Source organism: Episyrphus balteatus, chromosome 1, assembly GCF_945859705.1.
Source record: "Episyrphus balteatus chromosome 1, idEpiBalt1.1, whole genome shotgun sequence".
Classification (NCBI taxonomy): Eukaryota; Metazoa; Arthropoda; class Insecta; order Diptera; family Syrphidae; genus Episyrphus; species Episyrphus balteatus.
The window spans coordinates 86,623,663-86,647,207 of NC_079134.1; the positions used below are offsets into that span (position 1 = coordinate 86,623,663).

Consider the following 23,545-nt stretch of genomic DNA (forward strand, 5'->3'; position numbering starts at 1 on the left):
ATTTCCTTTCACGGGGTTGAGGTCGAAATTCTGTATGTTGCAAAATTCTGTATTCAAAATACTGTATGCCAAAATACTGTATGTCAAAATTCTGTATGTGCAAAATGCTGTAGGAACAAAATTCTGAAAGTCAAAATTCTGTACAGCAAAATTCTGGTTGGTCAAAATACTGTATTTCAAAATTCTGTACATCAAAATTCTGTAAATCAAAATTCTGTAAAAATGCTGTAAAAAAATATAGTTTTGATAATGTAAAAAAGTGCGCGCGCACTTTTTTACATTATCAAAACTATATTTTTTTACAGCATTTTTACAGAATTTTGATATACAGTATTTTGCCGTACAGAATTTTACAAAACAGAATTTTGCATGTCAGTATTTTGTTGATACAGTATTTTGACGTACAGAATTTTGTATTTACAGTATAATGACGTACAGAATTATGGTATTACAGTATTTTGACCCCACAGAATTTTGTCGTACAGAATTTTGACAAGCAGAATTATGACCCGCTCCCCCTTTCACGTGAAATTGGAAAGTGATTTCAATTCACTTTCGGTCGAATCGCGGAACATTGGCGTTTATATGGAAAATAGTGATGATTTAAGAAGTACATATGACTCAACTCCTTGCTGTTTGTTTAAAATATTTGGGACACAAAAACTTTGATGAAACACGACTTTGAATGTGAAAGGAGGAGACAGTAGTACGAAGCTGTCGAGAGCAGTAAAATGCTACTATATCACTTTCAGTACCTCAACACTTCGCTCTCGATCAAAGATGAATAAAAAAGAGAGACAAATTTTTGGTACATTTACCCCCTAAACATTTTTTTTAAACATTTTCCAGCCCCCTCCAAATTTTTTTCTGGATACGCCACTGGTCACAATGCCCTCTTCCCAGTCTGATCTCGACGCGAAGCTGACCTTGCAATTCATTACAGTATTCAAAATAGGAGTGCAGTAGTCCGTGGGTGTCAGAAGCATATCCGATGGTATTAAATTTGCTGTGTCACTGTGACCAAAAGGTTTTGCCTTCCAACAGCCTGTTTCTTTTAGCCTTAAAACGTTACAAGAGACCTGGTATTTTATATGAAGGTCTATGGGTAAAATGTGCAAGAGAACGTTTAGAGCCTCAGTGGGGCACGACCGGAGGGCTCCAGTCGTCCCTACGCTTGCTGTTCTCTGGATTTTCTTAAGTTTGTTGATGTTATATGCTTTACTCAGTGCAGGCCACCAAACAATGGTGCCGTAAGTAAGAATGGGTCGTACAACCGCTGTGTAAGTCCATAGAATCATTTTTGATTTAAGACCCCATTTTTTCTCAAAGGTTTTACTGCAGGCATAGAAAGCAATGCTCGCCTTCTTCCCGCTCTTCTATATTTAGCTTCCAGCTCAGTTTTGTGTCCAAAATTACACCTAAATATTTTGCGCTAGAAGAAAGTGATAAGATTTGGCCGTTAAGCTGAGGTGGAGGGAAGGCAGGGATTTTGGTTTTAGTTGTGAAAAGCATCAGTTCCGTTTTACTTTGATTAACTGCTAGGCCACAGCTCATAGCCCAGTTGCTAACTTTTCTCAAAGCCCTGTCAGTGATTTCGCTGATCACAGGTAAAAACTTTCCTGATACAAGTACAACCAGATCATCCGCATATGCCACTGCCTTCACTCCACTTCTCTCAAGCTTCACGAGGATATTGTTCATGACAAGGAGTCATAAAAGGGGGGAAAGAACGCCACCCTGAGGCGTACCCCTGTTGACGCATTTAAAACAGTTTGAATTTCCTAAACTTGCTTGAATTCTTCTCTCTTTTAGCATTGAAATAATCCAACTTCTGATGTAGTCTTCTACTTCAAAAGTCACTAGGGCCTCGAGAATAGATTCGGTTAGGACAATGTTAAACGCTCCTTACATCTAAGAAGGTAGCTAGGGTATATTCTTTAAAGTGGATCGAGTTCTCAATTGTTCGAACGACTTCATGGAGGGCTGTTTCCGTAGATCTGCCCCTCATACAAGCGTGCTGCGAACTAGTTAAGGGACATCTTTTGAAAATGTCTCTAATATGAGTTTCTAAGATTCACTCTAAGGTTTTAAGTAAGAAAGATGTTGAACTTATTGGCCGGAAATCCTTCGTGGATTCATGTCCTCTTTTGCCTACTTTGGGTATGAAAACCACGCTAACTTGTCTCCAGGACTTGGGAACATGATAAAGAAGAAGGCAGCCTTTAAAGATTTTTTGCTGCATAATAGGCAGAATACCATCAGGGCCTGGGGATTTATACGGAGAGAAAGTGTTAATAGACCAAGCTATATTTTCTCTTGTTATCAAGGAGTTTACTGATAGTAAGGTGGGATTTATGTTCACTTCAGAGGTGCTATCCACGCACCCCGGAAAGTGAGTAGTCATTAGTAGTTCCAAGGATTCAGCTGGAGATATTGTCCAGGATCCGTCAGATTTTTTAAGAAACGAGGGATTAGAGTGTTCTTTTGATAAAACCTTGTTTAAACTGGTGGAATCCTTTATATCTTCTATGGATTGGCAGTATTCCTTCCAGCTTTCTTTTTTGGCTAAAGCTATAGTACGCTTATAGACTTTTAAGCGATCTTTATACGGTTGATAGAATTTGTGTTTGTGGCAGATGTTGAAGATTGTTCTAGTCATTTTCCGCAGATTAGACAAGTCTTCATTCCACCAAGGAGGGGTGGGGTTTTAGTTTCAAATTTTAGTTGGAAGAGAATCCAACTATGATCTGAAACAGATTTTAAAGGGAATACTCTCCAATTTTCTACCTGCAGATTGGAGTAGCTATTTATAATGGTAATGTCTAGTACATCCTCGCATCCATCAACAAACTATACCAAGACTGGAAACTTTGGTACGTCTTACCCCCCAAAATCCTTTTGTGTGCAGTGTTGTCTGTGAATATATGTGAAAGCCACCACGTTGGTAAATGACGTTAACACGCACACATTTATAGATTCACGACATTCACCACACATCCAACATAACAAAAGAATAGATTGACGACATTCACCACACCTCGCAGTTTGTAGGCAAACGTCATTAGACCGCTCAGTTTCCAGTCTTGGTATTTTTAGTTTATGCTCCCATCCTTCATAATTTCCTGAACTCGGGAAAGTGAAGGTTGGTGTAGTTGGTGGTTATTTTCAATGATATAATCAAATAAAGACTCACCTCGTTCATTGATCTCAGATCTACCCCACAGAGTATGACGTGCATTTGCATCACACCCGATGAGTAGGCTTGCCTTCAGGGTACTGGCTTGAGTTGTCAGCCTACGTACTTCCTCCGCGGTGACTGCTGGTCGTGCGCCATGTACGCAGAGGCCAAGAGTAATCCTTCAGTATTTAAACCCTCTAATTTGACAACGGTCATATCAGAGGTGCTAAGATTAGGACAAAGAAAAGCTTTTAAGTGTTTTTTAGCTAAAATACATGTTCTTGGCTTACCTTGGTTCGAACTGACGGGCTTTTAAAAAAAGGTCATATTGGCTGCCTTGGAGGCCCCTCACTCGGAGGCCATTAAACTAGGGCTCTTGAATAATGCCCACATAAAAGTTTTCCTCCCTCAGGAAAACTCTCAGGGTATCTGAAGCGCATTTAAAGTGCTTCAAGTTAACCTGAATGACGCGCAGCATGTTTTTTAATTTGGATTAGATTCTACACAGTCAGTTACCAGCTCCTCGCATCCTGCTTCTTTTGGGACATCGTCATTTTCGACAATATCCTCAACTAAGATAGGGTCCGTTTCCTGACCCTGCAGAATCTTTATCTTGGCATTCCTAATGCCAAAACGTTTTTTCTGAGGAGGATTAGCTTCCTCACGAGATCTGTTTCTCTTTAACGGACTTTTTTGGCGCAATGAGAAGATTGTTGTACTCATCAACAATCTTCCCATATTTGATCTTATCAGCGGCATCGTTCTCGGGTGGAGTTCCAGCTTCCTCATTTTAAGCAATCTTGCTAAGAATGAAGGATGCCCTATTGAAATTCGCTCTCCGATGCGAACTCGCTGACGTTTTTTTACGATGGGTAGCATCTCTTTGACTAGGTTTGCTACCCGAAGGCTTTATGATATTTAATGCGGGTCGAAATACAGGGGTACCGCTGCTACCGTCTGTACTTACAGTTTTTGAAGGTTGCTCAGAAATGCTAGTGCCCCAGCATTATCTGACCAACCGTCGGTCGATTGTCTCCTGGCTCGAGGCCAGAAGTACATCCTCCATCTCGGATGTCGTACAGTCTGTTATGTCATTTTTGTCCATTTTTTATACTTGAGTTTTTAAATTGAAGTTCCACGAGTAGGTCGGAAAGGAAAGGTCAACCCCGGCAGAGCCGATTACCGGGGCAAGGCAAAAATTATGACGGATCCTGCCAAGGCATCCGAAAGAGCTCGTTCTCGACTGGCTTATCCCTCAGCTTTCCATTTCTTCGGCACGGATTATGACAGCGCTCAACCCACCACTAAAAATTGGGAACCTTGTATAGATGGTAAAATTGCATTTCTGGTTGTTTAACTATTGAGGAGTTAAGGAACAACACAGCTATGCAACCTGACCTGAGCTGATCCCCATCTTTCTAAAAACGCACAAGATAAAAACTTTGGTGATCATTACCGCCCGGCACCCACTAGGAGGGTATGATACAAGGATTTTTGCCGAGATTGAAGTGTTTTAGATTGCCAAACCTGCTCAAAAACGGTCAATAACTCCCGTTATTTGACTAAGTCATTTTCCAAAATTCAAAAATTATCACTTCTAGCTATATACAGGGTGATTCAGGAGTAATGTGCCAAAAAGCTAGAGCGTGTAGGTTAGGTCGAGACAAGAAAAAAATCGTATGGGAGGGGGTGGTCTATTCCCATTCGTTTAGCGGGGAGGGGCAATTAAAAAAAATTGACTTAATTTGGAAAAAAAATTATTAAAAATCAACGGTTATACTTACAATAACGCGCTATACTTTTTTGTAAGGCCAAAACATTAGTCTTTTACAAAATTTCAAAACAAAGCAATTTAATGGCACAGTTTTTGAAAAATTAATTTTTAAAATCACTGTTGAGAAGTACTAAAAATGATAAAATAACAAGTGGCAGCCTTGCCACCAACAAAACGTCAATAAAAAGAAAACCGTCAAAAGCGAACGAAACGTCACTGTATTATAAAAACGTGGTTTGGAAGAAGTCGTGCTTTTTTTCTTTAAAATAAAATTTCCTTTACTAATTAAAACTTTAGTCTTCTTTTTTGTAAAGCTTTGCATTTTTAACAATCACAATTTTGAAAAAAAAAATTGGAAAAAGAAAATTTCAAACTAATTTTTTTCAAAATGTCATGTAATTAAGTACTAATTTAATTTTTAAAATTCGATGCTTTTATTTATTTTTAAACAAAAACAAAAAACCAGATTCAAAAATATGTTGTCGTTTTCAAGAAATTACCTAACAAAAAACTAGAACGACTTTTTTCTAAAAAACCTCTTTACATTCTGTTTTTACGTAGCTGGACTTGTTGATAAATTAATTTATGAAACATTAACTATTCGTCAATAATTTTTTAAACAGTCAGGCTTAAACAAGGATACAATAAAGTGATACCGTATTGGATTAACCCTAAATTGATCAACTTTATTCATTGATAACACCTGAAAACTTACCTGAGAATTGTTCATACTATGTCTGTGGTGCTCGCTACCCATGGATTCTATCTGTAAGGGTCTTAAGGCAGTATAATTGTTTTATTTTAATAATGAAAAACAATGAAATAATACTTGCGCAAGCAGTTCAAAATAAAAAGGACATTTTAAATCATATTCTTTGATTTTTAAAGGTTTCAAAAGAATCATTTTTTCCTAGATAACATTTGAATTCTTTTCCTTCGTATTTGCCATTTCTTTTGTCATCGATTAATCTTTTGGGTGTACGTTATTATTTGTTATTCAATTTCCTTAAAGCTAGAATCCATGGGCGGCGAGCACCCCAGACAAAGTAAGAATTGTCAGGTAAGTTTTCAGGTGTTATCAATGAAAAAAGGTTATCAATTCAGGGTTAATCCAATACTGTATCACTATATTGTATGTTTAAAAAATAATTGACGAATGTTTAATGTTTCATAAATTAATTTATTAACAAGTCCAGCCACGTAAAACAGAAAATAAAGGGGTTTTTTAGAAAAAAGTAGTTTTGGTTTATTGTTAAAGCCTAGTACGCAGATCGAGCTAAACTAAATTTTATCTCTACAATTTTTATCTCTACACACGTATTATTATTATTATTTCATTTATTACGTATTTTTATATACACAGTAAGATAAATCTTATAAAATAGTGCGAGTTTGTGAATAGGTAATATAATACATGGAATATAAAAAAAATTATTGTACATGTTTAGTCCTTTATTATGGACAGTTAAATTGAAATATATATTAATAATAAATAGATGTAAACCTAGATGGCAAGAAATAGATAAGGAAATTGAAGCTTAGAAAGAAAGAGATAGAAAAAAGAAAAAGATAGACTATAAAAGGTTAAGTTAGTTGCTTTGTTGTTTTAAAAATTCCATTAGTTCGTTGTGAAAATGATTGATGCTACTTATTTTTCTCAGAGAAGATGGGAGTGAGTTCCAGAGTCGGATGGCGGCGATGAAGAATTGTCGTTCAGATGTCAGGCAGTTGAATCTAGGGAGTATTAAATAGATCGCACGGTTTGGTTCCGCGAAGCGAAGAATCTCGAAAAGATAATTTGGTTCGCGTGATTGAATTATATTATAAAGCATTTTAAGGGTTCGAAATTGAAGGAAATTTTCAAATGACATATCAAGAAGGCTCATACTCAAGTGCGAAACATGATCATATTTTCTAAGTCCGTAGATATAACGAATGGTGCTAAACGTTTGCTAAATGGGAAGATAAATTTTGAAGTGGGAGAGATAATTCTATATGTCACTGTCAACCCAGTGATTGATACAGCTGATTTTGCCATTTCAACTAGCGCTTTATTTTTTTTTTTAGTTTTTAGTTTAAAATTATTTTTCGAAATTTGACTTACCTCTGGGCATTATAAGTGAGTTTCATTGAAAACAAAAACTCTGATCTCTCTCCTGACTAAACTATTTGAGCTAGAGGGATGATTTAAACGCCATCAAGTTCTAATTTCATCCCTCTAGACAATGGTAAAATTCGTTTTTAGTTTAAAATTATTTTTCGAAATTTGACTTACCCCTGGGCATTATATGTAAGTGAGTTTCAATGAAAACACAAACTCCGATCTCTCTCCTGACTAAACTCTTTGTGCTAGAGGGATGATTTAAACGCCATCAAGTTCTAATTTCATCCCTCTAGGCAATGGTAAAATTCGTTTTTAGTTTAAAATTATTTTTCGAAATTTGACTTACCCCTGGGCATTATATGTGAGTTTCATTGAAAACAAAAACTCTGATCTCTCTCCTGACTAAACTATTTGTGCTAGAGGGATGATTTAAACGCCATCAAGTTCTAATTGTATCCTCCTAGACAATGGTTAAATTCGTTTTTAGTTTAAAATTATTTTTCGAAATTTGACTAACCTACCCCTGGGCATTATAAGTGAGTTTCACTGAAAACACAAACTCCGATCTCGCTCCTGACTAAACTATTTGTGCTAGAGGAATGATTTAAACGCCATCAAGTTCTAATTTCACCCCTCTAGACAATGGTAAAATTCGTTTTTAGTTTAAAATTATTTTTCGAAATTTGACTTACCCCTGGGCATTATAAGTGAGTTTCACTGAAAACACAAACTCCGATCTTTCTCCTGACTAAACTATTTGTGCTAGAGGGATGATTTAAACGCCATCAAGTTCTAATTTAATCCCTCTAGACAATGGTATAAGTCGTTTTTAGTTTGAAGCTATTTTTTTTTTTTTTCAAATTTGACTATGTCTGAGACAGTGTCTCTGAAAGCCAACTTTTGAAATACTTAATGGATTTGCAAACGGTAAACGCAGATTTTTAGAGGACCATCAGTGAGACTAAGGGGTGTACTTATCATCGTTCTATGACTTTTGGCTTAAGAGCCACGTGAGGCAACGTCTTCCTATGAAAATGATGAAATTGGCTATAAATGGATTTTTTTTAAACCTTGTTAAAACAATGAAATATCTTTATATTCAATCTTTTTTTATTTATTTTTTTGTATTTATTTTATTTTAACGAACTTATAAACTAATTAAAAGATACTTATTATTAAAGAACACATTTCTACAAATAACTTAAGATTTATTCCCTATGGTTTTGAGATTTTAATAACCATAACGATAACGATTTAAGACCCAGATCGTGTAAACTTTCGAAGTTCAGCAAACGCCTGTTGCTGAAAGTTCAAACCCAGCTCCTCCACAACATCATTTGGCAACTCTTTTAAGATGCGATCAAGGTTGGCCAAACGCGTGAAATGGGTTAACGGCTGAGTAGTTGGAACCTCATTTTTGCGCATATTAATCAGATATGTCACTGTTTGAGTTAAAGCTGAAACATTTTCAATCATTGTGTCCTTTTTCTGCGGCTTAGGACTCTGAAACTATAACGTGTGTTAAGATTCTGTAACTAAAACAGTTAAATTAAATAGTTAAATGAGTAGCTCGAAGCAGAAATAAATAAATTTGCTTAATGTTGCATTTTTGGAGTAACTTACTTGCGTTTGGAGGAGATAGGTGTCAAAAATGACAAATATTCTGCAAACTCCCAATCAATACAGCTTTCCTCAGATAAATTTTTCTCATTTAAATCGCCATTGGGTGCGCTTCCTGATTTTTGTTTCTTTTTTGCCACTGTATGATATCGCAAACTATCGCGAAGTGACTTCCATGCCACTCTGCATTCTTCTACTGAAGTAATATAAAATTAATATCAATTTACTTAGCATAATTTCTATACTAACTTGTTTTTCACATTTCTCCGGCTATAGAGCGCCAGTTAGAGTTTACCTCCTCGGTGTTGCTATGTCCCTTGTGCTGAAGCTTCCATATGGCGGGATGTAATTCCACCAACCTGCACAGTTCTTTTTTTTCTTCGAAATTGAATTGCTTTTTAGTTTTCTTTTCTTTGCCTTTTTTTGTGGCACCTCTTCTGGATTTAATTCATCTAAATATTCGACTAGAAACTCCATATTTCTTTTATTTGTTTTTTTTTTTATATACCGCGAAAACAAAACACAAACGTGAAACGTCAAAATGTATCTTGGAAAAAATGTGCCGAGCATTATTTCGCGCGCTAAATTATGTGGAGACTTTTTGATAAAAGTACTAGATGATAATTTGAATTTAGCGCGTGAACTGCGTACTGCTAAGATAAAAATCGTCGCTAAAATGTATCTTTGGAGGAAATTTGTATGAAAGATAAATTTTAGCGCGATCTGCGAACTAGGCTTAATTTCTCAAACACGACAAGGTATTTTTGAATGTAGTTTTCTGTTTTTGCTTAAAAATAAATAAAAGCATCGAATTTTAAAAACTAAATTAGTACTCAATTACATAAAATTTTGAAATAAATTAGTTTGAAATTTTTTTTCCAATTTTTTTTTCAAAATTTTGATTTTAAAAATTAAGTTTTCAAAAACTGTGTCATGAAATGACTTTGTTTATAAATTTTGTAAAAGTCTAATGTTTTAGCTTTACAAAAAGGTATAAGGTATAGCACGTTATTGTAAGTATAACCGTTGATTTTTAATAATTTTTTTTCCGAATTAAGACATTTTTTTTTAAATTGCCCCTCCCTCTAAACGAAGGGGAATAGACCCCACTCCTGAATCACCCTGTATAATCACTCCCAAAAGGAGTGATGTCAAATTCCAAAATTGATAATGGAGTGGATTCTTCACTCCCAAAATTACCACTACTTCTACGTTTTACTTCATGGACTACTTTTCAAATTCTTGGGTGGTTATTTTAAATTTTGTTGATAAAGAAAATTATATGTGCCCTTAATTATGAAAGTGGACGTCACTCCTAAAAATGGCATCAAATCTAGCGTAAAAATAATTATTTGTTTATTTGAAAGCGAAATTGCAGCAAATAGACTTCTTTATTGCTCCTCTAGTGATTTCATAAAAGATATATAATTAAATCGTTATAAGAAAATTATTATGTAAGTTTTTCTTCAAACAATGCAAAAGTGACTTAGTCCACTTTCATAATCATAGGCACATATTTATTTTTTTTAAATAAGCAATACATAGTGGAGTAACTAAAGCAAATTATTAGGGAACAGCTCTGATTTTGGCGATTTTAAAATATTATAATTTAAAGTAATTGAAAATACTTTGAAGTCTATAGATCAAAAATTGCCGATGTTGCCGTATTGTTTTTTAAAATTAAAATTAAATTTTTTTTTGAACAAAACCATTTGGTTGCTTGAATTTCATAAAACAAATGATAGCAAAAGATTCTCTAGGTAATTTAAGGAAAAACAATATAAGGGAGTGCAATTTTCTCACAATCTGACTTCAAAAAAAAAAAAAAAAACAAATTTGAAAACAACGACAACACCTACAATATTTGAAAATACATTTAAAAAAAGCCAAAATCTTATTCTGATCTCTTAAATTTAAATCCACTAAATTTAATTAAAAATGGTCCTCAAACTCAGAATTAAAAAAAAAAATGTTATTAAAAAAATATTAAATGACTTTTTTGCAAACTTTTTCTAATAAAATATGAATTTTAAAAAAAAAAATGTTTGGCCATAAATATTATCAGTTGAATTCCGAAGCAGAAAAGGCAATATATACCACACTTTTGAAAAAAAAAATTAAAAATTACTTCAATTTCAATGGTTTTTTTTTTGATAAAAACTGAATTTTTGCATTGAAATAATTGATTTTCTCAAAGATTTTGGCAAATAAGAACTTTAAACTTTTGCTATTTAACTTTCAACAATAAGGGCTATTGGATAAATAAAAAATAGCTTTATATTTGCATTACCTTTTATAATTTCAAATCATAGATGTGGCCTAAGAAATTTGAAAATTAAATGCATTTTATATTACGAAAAAGTTTTAAAAACGACATGTTAAAATTTTTTCAATATTTTTCAAAAATCTGTGTTTAATTACCATTTTTTCAAAAACCCTTCATTCAATTTAATTAATTTTAATTTTACAAATAAGAATAAGCTATTATCTTTTAAAAAATGTATATTTAAATATTGTAGGTGTTGCCGTTGTGTTCAAATAATTTGTTTTTTGTTTGAAGTCAATTTATGAGAAAAATGCATCTATCGCTTAAACGATGGAAGATTGTTCTTCACTCCCTTATATTTTTGCCTTTAATTTTCCAGCATTTTGGCATCAATTAATTTTGAAATTTGATCAAAAATAATGAAAAAAATTTTTTTTTTGTTCACACAAAACTTCAATTACATTTAGAAAAATCAAAACGGCAACAGCGGCAATTTTTTATCTTTAGACTTTAAAGTATTTTTAATTACCGACGTTTGAACAAAAAAATCATCAATTTCAGAGCTGTTCGGCCGGGTTCCCTAACATTGCCATTTTTTGAGCTTTAGTTACTCTACTATTATTATTCTTTACAAATGAAATACAATATAATAAAATTAACCAAAACCATACGTAATTAATGACAACTTTGTTTTCTTTTTCAGTGATGAAATTCGAAATGGTGCACGACTGGAACCTCGGGTAATTGCAAAGGCTCCGGAAGGCCAGGGTTGTCCAAGATGCGGTGGTTTTGTGTATGCAGCTGAACAAATGTTGGCTCGCGGACGGGTAAATACTTAACTTAACAACTTTAATTTTTTGCGTTGATTTAATTTCGAAGAGAACATATGGGGTAGCTTAGTATATATACAAAATCCAATTAAGTAGGTATAGGTACTTTGAGATAAAAACATTAAATTTGCATCGTTGACGTTGTTGGAAATCTAAAATGCCCATGTTTTGCAGCATTTATATTATAGGACAGCATTCTCTTTCCTTAAGAAAGTAAAAAGTTATTGGTCTTCTTATTAAAAATCTCTTGCGGAAAATTTCTTATACCGTTTGATAACGGCGTTGTAATGAAGATGTGAAAAATCGACATTGATATTGTGCCGGCTAAAAGACGTCACGAAAATTAGTTTTTCATAAATATAATACAGTCAAATAAGGAGAAAAAAGGGGTGAATCTCGGAATGAATGTTAGTAGAAATTTTTTTTGCTCAATATCTTCCTTTTGCCATTCTATAACATATCTCAAAAGTATAGAAAAATCTCATGTCCGCTTGTCGCGATTTCAAGGTCAAATCGCGAAATGGAGATTTTCAAAATTAGCAAAAATAGGCTATGGTATTATATACACATATGATACATGATTTCAAGGTATTTTTTAGTGCTGATTCCAAAAAATCTAAAATCAAGACTATCTGACGTCTCTGGAAAAAGTTATACCTGTTTTTCATCTGTCAACTCATATTATTATAACAGTTGCAAACTTACTGCCGAAAAAACCTTATAAGTTATGGTAGATGAACCAAATTTTGCATGAAGATTTTGGAATCCATCATTATTAAAAATCAAAACAATCCATTACAAAAAATATATATACCTACGAAATAATGGTATTTTTTGATGGAGGGGCAAATTTTAGGATATGCACTAAAGAAGATTCTTGTTCATCTAAGGAATAAGTGCGAATAGGCTAATTTTTTCATTTTGATCTTTGTTTGGATATTCTTTAACTACCCTCAAAAATCTAAAAAACATCTCATGTCCGCAAGTCCTAATTTTCTTGGTTTGAAAATAAGGTGCAGATTTTAAAAAATTAATAAGAAAAATTTAAATTTTTATATGTATACCAACATAAGCGACATGATTTAAAGGTATTTTTTAACACTTATTCCAACAAAACTCTCAAACAAGTCAACCTGACCATCCCTGAAAAGTAATGCACCTTATTCATGTTGATCTGACACAAATATCTGAAGTGTAGTTTTTCAATTTTTTTAAATCTACACCTTATCTTCAAACCAAGAAAAATAGGACTTGCGGACATAAGATTTTTTTAAATTTTTGAGGGTAGTTAAAGAATATCCAAACAAAGATCAAAATGAAAATATTAGCCTATTAGCACTTATTCCTAAGATGAACAAGAATCTTCTTTAGTGCATATCCTAAAATTTGCCCCTCCATCAAAAAATACCATTATTTCGTAGGTACATATATATATTTTTTGTAATGGATTGTTTTGATTTTTAATAATGATGGATTCTAAAATCTTCATGCAAAATTTGGTTCATCTACCATAACTTTTAAAGGTTTTTCGGCAGTAAGTTTGCAACTGTTATAATAATATGAGTTGACAGATGAAAAACAGGTATAACTTTTTCCAGAGACGTCAGATTGTCTTGATTTTAGATTTTTTGGAATCAGCACTAAAAAAATACCTTGAAATCATGTATCATATGTGTATATAATACCATAGCGTATTTTTGCTAATTTTGAAAATCTCCATTTCGCGATTTGACCTTGAAATCGGGACAAGCGGACATGAGATTTTTCTAGACTTTTGAGATATGTTATAGAATGGCAAAAGGAAGATATGAGCAAAAAAAATTTCTACTAACATTCTTTCCGAGGTTAAACCCTTATTTGACTGGATTAATATCTCGCTACCGATTGCTCGGTGGTCATTTGAGGTATAATTATAAAAATTGTTTGTCGTGAAATTGTTTACAAAATAATATAAATACCTACAACATTTTTCTGTAAATGTATCCGTTTTCGGAGTAGAGCGCCTAGAAAGCGTCTAAAAATACTCACATACGAAAAAATACACCTTTTTCGTTTTTATTGCTCATTACAACGTCGATATCAAACTATATGTATATTCAGCTCACTAGGAATTTTTTGCAGATTGGGCTTTAAAATGCCTAAAATTACTGGACTATAATTATGTTAATTTAGAATACACGCTCTTACAAATTTTAAGCTAGCTACCACCACATTAGTTCAAAAAATTAAAAAAAAGTTTAAGGTAGGTATAGGCTGTAATAACAATATGACAGAGACTCTATGTATGTATACAAAAGAATCTTTAACATCCAAATTATGATGAAATAATTATCAATTTTCATTGCATACAGTTTGGACTAGGCAACTCCAAAAACCATATCATATTATGTATACCTACTTATGAGCTTTTTATCTAATGAAAAGAAAGAAAACAAAAATCTAAAGCAATGAAAATAAATTCAAAATTTTTGGACTTATCTATGAATAAAATTCAACTTAAATTGAAGTTTCTTTTATGGAAAGTAGCCCAGTCAAATTAGACTTTTGCTCGCAAATAATTCAGACAAAGGTGGAAATGATTTTAATTTACTTTGGACATCTCAAAGAAGAGTCGTACAAGTTTGCGACGGATTCTGAGTTCCGCATAACATAACATAACATAACATTTTGAGGACCAAGAAACTGTTACATTTTAGCACTTTTTTCAGTTTTTGGTTCATAACTCCTGAAAAATAACTTGCACAAAAAATTGTATACCAAAGGTAAAGAATATTAAATTTTACATCGATTTAAGACCAAAAACATTAATTTCGGCCAAGCGTTTGGTCAGAAGAATCAAAAGTAGAAAAATTTTACTACTTTGAATGAAAGGTGTGTAATACCAAGTGCTGAAATGCATATACAGTGGCGGTCAAAAAAATAGCAGTGCATCGAAAAATATTTCAAATAAAATATAAAACATAAAAAGAGTTTGGATGTTGGATTTATTTTTTAGTAAAACTATTTTAGATACATTCTAGATTAATTTTTAGTATGAATGAAATTTAATTTATTGCTAATAGCTAAGCAATAATCCAAAAACAAAATAAACCTAAAAAATAAGCGGTCAAAATAATAGCAGTGATTTTCTTTTTCTAGTAAATTTAAATAAAACAAAGGCACAAAAAGTTCAAATAAACGGTATTTTACTTGGCAAAAGCTAGCATTTGCTCCCTTGACCTTTATTTTTAATTAAAGCTTGGCAAAAACCTTTTATGAGGCCGACAAGTCGCTGAGATCTGTGAGGTGTTTTAGCTCACCAAACCCGCTCAACAACGGTCCATAACTGCCGTTATGTTTGGGTTTTGCTTTATAAACTTCTTCTTTTATATCCTCGCAATGATTCTAGAAAAGATCGAGGTCCAAAGACTAAGCAGTCCACTCCATAAGCTAAATCTTAATGTTTTGAAACCATTTTTTGGCTGCTCTCCTGAAGTATTTTGGGTTATTATCTTGTTGGAAGACCCATTGAAGCGGTATTTTGAAGTCGACGTATAGCAGCATACTGTTTTACAAGATATCCAGGTACTACTGCTGGTTTATTTTAGTTTTAGTCTAATATAATAGACCAAGTCCGTAGTAGGACAAGTTATGTAAATCAGGTAAAAATCATAACGAGAAAAAAAATAACAAAAATAATATAAAATTATTAAAATTATTTTTATTTTAAGTTTAGCGATTGAATATAATTCAAATTTAAAGTTCAATTCAATTTATAAAAATAATTTTAATATTTTTTTATTATTTTTGTTATTTTTTCTTCGTTATTATATCAGCCTGAATTTCTGAGTCTGAATTTAAACAAAATTTAAACAAATTCCCTTTGAATATTAAAAATCACAGTATATACATGCTGTGAGTTTTATATTGTGTCGGTAAACATAGATCAAAATAAGGCGTCTTAACTGATGAGCCCACTGTCGTGCCTGGGCGAAACGCTTTATACATTTTTTGTTTTGGTTGATTTCAAATTGTTCACTTAATGCAAATGTAATCCAAAAAATAAATTCTTTAATGAAAAAAAAAAAATAAAAATAAACAAATCATTTAATATACATACATTTAAACAAAATATATTCTTATTCAGGCTCTAAACAACCTAAAAAAGTATTTAGCTTATAGAACCTCTATTAAACGTTGCAAAAAGTTTATAAATAACAATTTTCTGTTTAAAGAAATTATAAAGAGTACATAATGCTATGCACTGTCTGTGATGAGCTCTATAAATAGGGATGATAATGTATATGCTTACTTAATTTATTAAGTTAAAAGTTCAATTTAAAAAAAAATAACATTAAAAGTTCCATATATGTGTATTAGAGTGACCGCAAGAAATCGATTTTCGAAATTTGGTCGGGAGAACCCCATAAAATGTCCCGCCTTTGCAGATTTTTAGATAGCCAAAATTTCAGCTCGATTGGATAAGTCTAAATGGTGCCGACACTCGCTCAAAGTATCAAAAATCTCTGTTTTTTCACTGAAAATTAGCTCTAGCCTGCAAACAGAGGGGGTTAATTTCACTTTTTATATATTAAATTAAAGGTAGTGTTGTAACACATAACTCAGATGCCAAATTTTTTTAGTTTTACTAAAAAAACAAAATATTATCATCAATTTAACTATTACTATTACTATATACAATGTACAACGCACATAAATGTACGAAGTACAGACATTTAACAGCACGGGCAACTGAGACCATTTGGCTGAGACAACACAAGACAATGACACAAGAAAGAGACAGATAGACACTAAGAAAGAACATATAACATAGAACTACGTGGGACAGAGGAGGAGTGTCATCAATTTAAATTTTCAGTACTTACCCCAAAAAGAGCTGAAGCGCAAACTCGATTAAAAATGAAACTTTTTTTTTTAACTGTTTGAAAAGTCCCCATTACATTTCTAATACATAACTAATGAAGTAATTACTAAAAAAAAAAAAAATGTGTCAATAGATTTATTTAAAGTAGTTTTGGAAGCATCAGGATACAATTTTCGGCACTCACTAACTACTTGATTGTTTTTGTTCGTCATTTTTAGTTAAAAGGTTATTAAAATTGGTTATTAATTTGACTCCTCTTTCTGCCATGTCATTTACGACTTTAAGTGATTGCACTTCTTTAAAGCCTTCTTTAAAATGCGGGTTTCCGGGCAAAAGATTTGGAGATGCTTTGAGAAAACTTGTGTCTATTTTCAATCGGCTGAATCTGAAAACACTTAAAATTTTTAAAACTTCTTTTAATATTAAAACAAAAACGCAACAGAATTAATACTCACATTTTATTTTAAGTTCATTTATTTTATATACAAAGTTAAATTAGCAAAAACCGCGAGTTTATTTTAATAAAATTATTGAACTACCAACGAAACGACTCGTGAAGCTTAAACTTCATAAAAAAAACAACAAATATGAATTTTACAACTGCATTTTATTTTTTTTCTATAAAAAAAAACATAGCAGGTTCAACCCCCAATGGGTGCCCTTTTTGTTTATTTTTTCAGTCAATTTTACTCTGTGATTGTTGATAAAATTATTATATATTATTATATATTATACGAGAAGCATTTCGATTAGATACCTTTCTATAACATAGAAAGTTTCATTTTAAATCGAGTTTGCACTTCAGCTCTTTTTGAGGTAAGTACTGAAAATTTAAATTGATGACAATATTTTTTTTTTTTAGTAAAACTAAACAAGTTTAGCATCTGAATTATGTGTAACAACACTACCTTTAATTTAATATATAAAAAGTGAAAATAACCCCCTGTGTTTGCAAGCTAGAGCTAATTTTCTGCGAAAAACAGGCCAGGTTCCCCCTCTAAAACCGGCCCTGCATTCCATGTTATTTGAGGTGTTTCATGTTTTACACCCGAGAGTTTTTTCATACCAAGAACACTGACTGATAAAGCCTAGTACGCAGCTGAAGCGAAAAGAAACATTTTCCAGTCTTCAAACTCGACAGCGGAAATGCTAACGAAGAAATATCGAGTATTCTGTCAAAGTCAAAATAAAGAAAATCCAATGGCGGATTTACCATAAGACTGAGTAGGCTGGAGCCTAGGGCGGCAGATTTTAGGGGCGGCAAATTTGGGGACCGATCTTTTCACCTCATAGAAGTCAAAAAGATTTTTCCATGACGACTTTCTGATGTCTTGCAGATAGAATTCTGTAAAAAAAAATTTACCAATGACTTTTTTCTCCCATTAGTCATTGCACATTCCATATTCTATACTAAAACAGCAAGTTCCCCGCCCCTCAACTAGTAAATGGCTCTGCTCTGCTCCTTTTGTCCATACTTTGTATAAGAAAATCCCCCTTATTACGTAAGTCCTTTGTATACTAAAATGACTTGGTCTGGGAGCTACAATTTGTTTTAAATTAGAAATTTATCTTGGCAGTCCCCTTCGCTCTTCGGTTCTCTTTTCTATGACAAGATAATTGCTTTACTTAAGCCTCAATTTTGGCATCCAGAGCGAGTCGTTTTAGTAAATGCATGTCAAACTTGCGGCCCACAACGAAGGACTTTGTGGCCCTCCACATTTTTAATTATTTTGAGCTTAAGCTTTATATTATAATTCATATTTTCTGTTCAACGCACATTGAGAATGTATAAGATCTCGTGGCTTAAATCAGAGTAAGTTCTGTTATTTCTTAAAGTGAATTAGAAAGCAAAAGTTCTAAATTTACCCAACTGTAAGTAGTATGAATGACCTAATTATGGAATTCAAATGTAATTAAGCTTTTTTGGGACATCAGAAGAGAAAAAAGGATTTGAAGCGCTCTCCTACGTTCAATACTTCAAATTTAGGTTGATCTTCAACGTAGTATCAAAGATACTGCGAGAAAAAAAGTCTTAATTTTAAAACTGAATATAAAAAAGGTTTGCAGAAGTATGCCTTTGAAAGACAAAGTGCTCTTAGGGCCATTTTGTTGAGTATTGCTCAACTTCTAGCAAACTCCCAATACAGGTAAAATAGGCATTTAAAAAAAAAATTGTTACACTCACGAAAGATGGCAAAAAGTTTGCTTTTGGGATAAGAACCAAGGACAAAAAAGTCTATAAAAAAATGTTGGGTGGAAGGGTGTTATTCCGCGGACAAGAGCGAGGGGTGAAGGTCAAAAATATACTGAAAAAAATTGTTTGTCGAATATCATCATATGACACATGTTTTCAAGGTATTTCTTGATTCTGAATCTAATGACATAAAAATAAAGTCAATACGATTGCTTTAAGAAAAATTATTGCCGATTAAAAACAAGGGTGCTTGTTTTTTGACTTCAACAGGTAAAATATAACCGAAACCTATGTGAAAAACATGCTACACTGACAAAATTCAGGATGAAGGTTTAAGATAAAGCAAGGATAAAGGATTCAGAAAGTTTTTAAAAATATTTTTGGTGAAAGGGTGTTTTTTTGGTGGGTTGAGTTGTGTGTGAGAAAGGCATCATAACAGCTGACTTGTATTTTATTAATTTTTAAAACTTGGTGAAAATGTTTTATTTGGTATAAGAATCTATAAAGTGTACAAAATTATCTTGAGTGAAAGGGTGTTTTTTTTTAAAGATATGAAATTCGGAATTAGTACCACAAAAACTTGGGAAAAATTTTTACACCTATGAAAATTGGTACAAATGTTTGATTTATAACAGAAACCATGAATCTATAGGTTAAAGGGTGTTTTTTTTTTTTAAATAGGGAAAATCCGCGGTAAGTCCGATAAAATCAATGGTATAAAAGTTACCCTTACGGAATCTATTAAAAATGTTGTCTTTTCCATGGGAATTACGAATAAAGTAAAACTATAAATTTTTTTCATCTGAAAGGGTGTTTTTTTTTTTGGGTGTAGAGAAAATATGGGTATATTTGAAAAAAAGTGTAATACTAGAGTAATATTAGTGGTACCATATTGAAATTCAGCAATTATGTTACTTTTAAGATTAGAAACAAGAATATACAGTATATAAAAAAATACCATGGTTAAAAGGGTGTTTTTTTGAGTGAAAACAAAAATGATGGGTCACCCTAATGAAATTTGTTTAAAACATTGAATTTGGGATAGAAAGCAAGAATAAAGAGTTTTCATAAAAATTTTTTTTTTATTGACTTTATTGTCCTTGGTTCTTATCCCAAAAGCAAACTTTTTGCCAAGTTTCATGAGTGTAACAATTTTTTTTTTATTTCTTGATTTTATGTAGGTACCTACTATTTTACCTGTACTTCAAGTTGACGAACTTGAGAGTTGACTTCAACTCGAGAGTTAAAACAAAAGTTGAGAATTTTTTGTTCACTGTTTTTTTTTCTCAACTCTAGAGTTTATAAAACAAAAGTTGGCTAACTTTCAGTTTTAAAAATATCCCTTGGATATTTGTGGCAACTAAACAAAATACTGCCAGTTTATTGTCATTTATATCGAAGTTTTTTACATTTTGTGCAATTTTTCTGTTTAAAATGTGAAATTTGAGTTAACAATCGGTATTTAACTTTATTTTTTTTTTTAATTTTGCTCGAATTTGAAGCAAATAATTCACTTTTTTGCTTAAGTTTGAATGTGCCGTTTGACAACTTACACTCTGAAGTTAGATGTATATTTGCATTTGTGTTATTACAAAACGGCGGGAAATGTGAATGATTCATTTTATGAATTACATATAATTATCTGCGGTGGGTAACTAGTATTTTGATATTAAATTTAAAGTGCAACCATGAGTAATGTTCACTTGGATATTTGATTATTTATTGAATCTTTTAACATTTAAGATCCATTTCCGCTTAGGTATTTAACGTGCATTTTGTCCATTAATAATTTTGTGTACCACGATAAATTGCTTAAAATAAAAATTTATCGGTAATAAAACATGATATTTTGCTTTGCAAAACCTCAAGTTTGCTTGCCCAACTTTTCCTTTTTCCGGAAGTTGAGAAAACGGGAAGTTGATAAACTCTGGAGTTGATAATCGAAAGTTGAAAACGTCAACTTTTAGTGAAGAAAAGCAAATTCGTAGGTTGAAGATAAAAATCCTCAAGTTATGTTCAACTTCTAGTGAACAAAATCGCCCTTAATTTTCTTTGATTTTCTGAACAAACATAGAATGAATGCCGAATGATATGGAAAAGGAGGCATGCGATTTCTAGTGTGACTCAGCAGTAAGTTCCAAATTCCTATGAAGTGGAAAAGGCCGAATTTTCAAAGTATTTTGCAGCCAGATTTGAGATAATTGAAAACTGCCATATAAAACCGTTTTCAAATTTCACACAAGCCGTCGATGCAAGCAGTTATTTTAACTTATCAAGAGGAATAAGTCACCTTTAAAATCGAACTTTATTTACACCTTGGTCCTGCAAAAAAATGGTAGAAGTGAAGAGATTACTGGTATCAGGAAGAAAACATGAATGGTAACATTCTTCTTATTTTTATAAATCTGTTTTATACAAATTCTAGTTTTAATTTTTTTGCGGCCCAAAATATTTGAATCTCGCTGTTTTGGCCCATACCCCATAGTAACCATTGGGTTTGACATGTTTTATTACAAACGACTAACGTAATAGGGGTGAATGTATTCCCCTTTTCCCACCAACAACCCATACACTGGTTGAATGCTACGAAGCTAGTTTATATATAATTTTGTGATTTTTTTTGTGTTATTTTAAACCGTGATTTAAATTGTTTTTGTTTTTTTTTTTTATGAAAATTTAAAAAATGAACGCTAAAAAAAAATAGAACAATTACTCGAAACAAACCAAAGGTATTTTAACCTTCGCGTTTTTTTTTTAATAATAACGTTTCTTAGGGGTTTTCATGTGAGAATGAGAAGGACTAATGAAGCTATCATTATGTACTTACTACTTACATATTTGAAAAAGTTGAGATGATTTTATTTGGGAAACCCATGGCTGTACAAAAAAAACTAGCGATTCACCAAAGCTATCTTTGTTTTACTGGCGAAAATACAGCAAAGGTTTGGGTGGAAACCGTGACTTTTCAAGAGGAATCTCGTGATTGTTAGGGGGCAACCAAATCATTAATTCAACCGAACTAACCTTACCCTTGGGTTTAGTGGCCAATCCGTGCTTTAAACGACACGTTCCATGATTTATTTTTTTTTTTCCGGCTACTCATTCTTAAAGTGTAGAGATATGTAATTTTTCCAAAGTAATTTGGTATGTTTTCGGAGTGATCCGTTAAAAAACACGTTATTTTAATGACGCGACATTGTGATTTTACCCAAGATTTTCATGATGTAAAGAACAAACCTGTAGTTAAACCGAAGTGACTCCTAATTTTCGGGCAACCCATCATTTTGATGCGGAATTCAAACTGAATGAAATAAAGCACATTTACACGGTTTAAAATTCTGGAGTATTTTTACTTGCTCTATAGGGCAAGTATTGGTTTCGTGTAGAAAAAAAATTTAGGTTTTAATCAAAACCAACATTACGATGATGGAAAATATCAAAAAAGGTTTTAGTCATGCCGTCCGTCGGTATGTGCGTCCATCTGTACATCGAGCTAGGGCCTAAACGGATGGATGAATTTGCTTGAAACTTGGTACAGATGATTTTTACGTAATTCCTTAGATCCGTTTTTTAATTTTTTTAATAACTCCTTTTTAACGCATATCTCCCGTTTTCAAGGTATTGCAATTTTCTCGAAAACGGCTCTAACGAATTCTTTTAATATTTATGTACGTAATAGTCTTATTGATTCAAACAAAACTCCATTTTTAGTTTTTCTCAAAAAATTCGGAGAACGGAAATATGGCGTTGCCGTTTTTGCAAAAATTGACATATTTTTTAAGTTCGCATATTTCATCAAAGCATAAGCAAATTTCAATCAAAATTTACAGACAGGCATTTCTTATCATTTTAAAGTGTAAAATGTAAAACAATCGGAATATTCGGTATTCGGCCGAGGAGCGTGGCCGAATATTCGGTATTCGGCCAAATCAATGTTCGCGGCATCTCTAGTAAATAGTTGTATGGGACCCATCTTTTTTCGTACTCGTGGAGTGGCAAGAGTCCTTAAAGATCTTGACATACACAAATTCGCTGGCCCGGATAGTATTCCTCCCATCGTTCTGAAGAAGTGTTCTTCCACGCTGGCAAAACCACTACGTAAGCTTTTTCATCTGTCCTACTCTACTGGTCTCGTTCCGAGTGGATGGAAAACAGCATTTGTCCAGCCTGTCCCTAAAAATGGCGAATCTTCCTCACCCTTCAATTATCGTCCGATTGCACTCACGTTCCTTCTTTCCAAGTTCATGGAAATTTTCAGCTAGAGAAATATCTTGAAGAACGGAAGCTTCTTAATGACCGGCAGGACGGCTTTCGTAGCAAAAGGTCCACTGGTGATTTGATGGTTTATCTCACCGAACAGTGGAACAAATCTTTACATCGTTTTGGAGAAAATAAGATTATTGCACTTGATATTTCAAAGGCATTTGATAGAGTTTGGCATCAAGCTCTCTAATCGAAAATGCTTGCATTCGGTATTGATGAATCTCTTCTTCGTTGAATTAGAAATTACCTTTCGAATCGTTCAATTAAGGTTGTATTGGATGTATTCAAGTCTGAAACCCATAAACTTAACGCTGGTGTGCCCCAAGGCTCCGTTTTGTCTCCGGCTCTCTTCCTCATTTTTATAAATGATCTCCTGTCTGAAACTTCTAATCCACTAAATTGTTTCACTGATGATAGTACCCTCGGTTTTTCATATTCGTTTGCAGATTCAC

At 32.8% G+C, this 23,545-nt stretch overlaps 1 protein-coding gene across 8 annotated transcripts in view; it reads left to right on the forward strand.

Moving 5' to 3' along the window:
* LOC129906893 (muscle LIM protein Mlp84B-like) overlaps positions 1 to 23,545 on the forward strand; it is a 387,782-nt gene that overhangs the window by 72,854 nt on the left and 291,383 nt on the right. For all 8 annotated transcript variants that reach the window (XM_055982880.1, XM_055982886.1, XM_055982883.1 and 5 more), the window contains one exon: positions 11,646 to 11,769. In XM_055982880.1, coding sequence (XP_055838855.1) covers positions 11,646 to 11,769 — 124 coding nt within the window. The remainder of the gene's footprint in view (positions 1 to 11,645; positions 11,770 to 23,545) is intronic.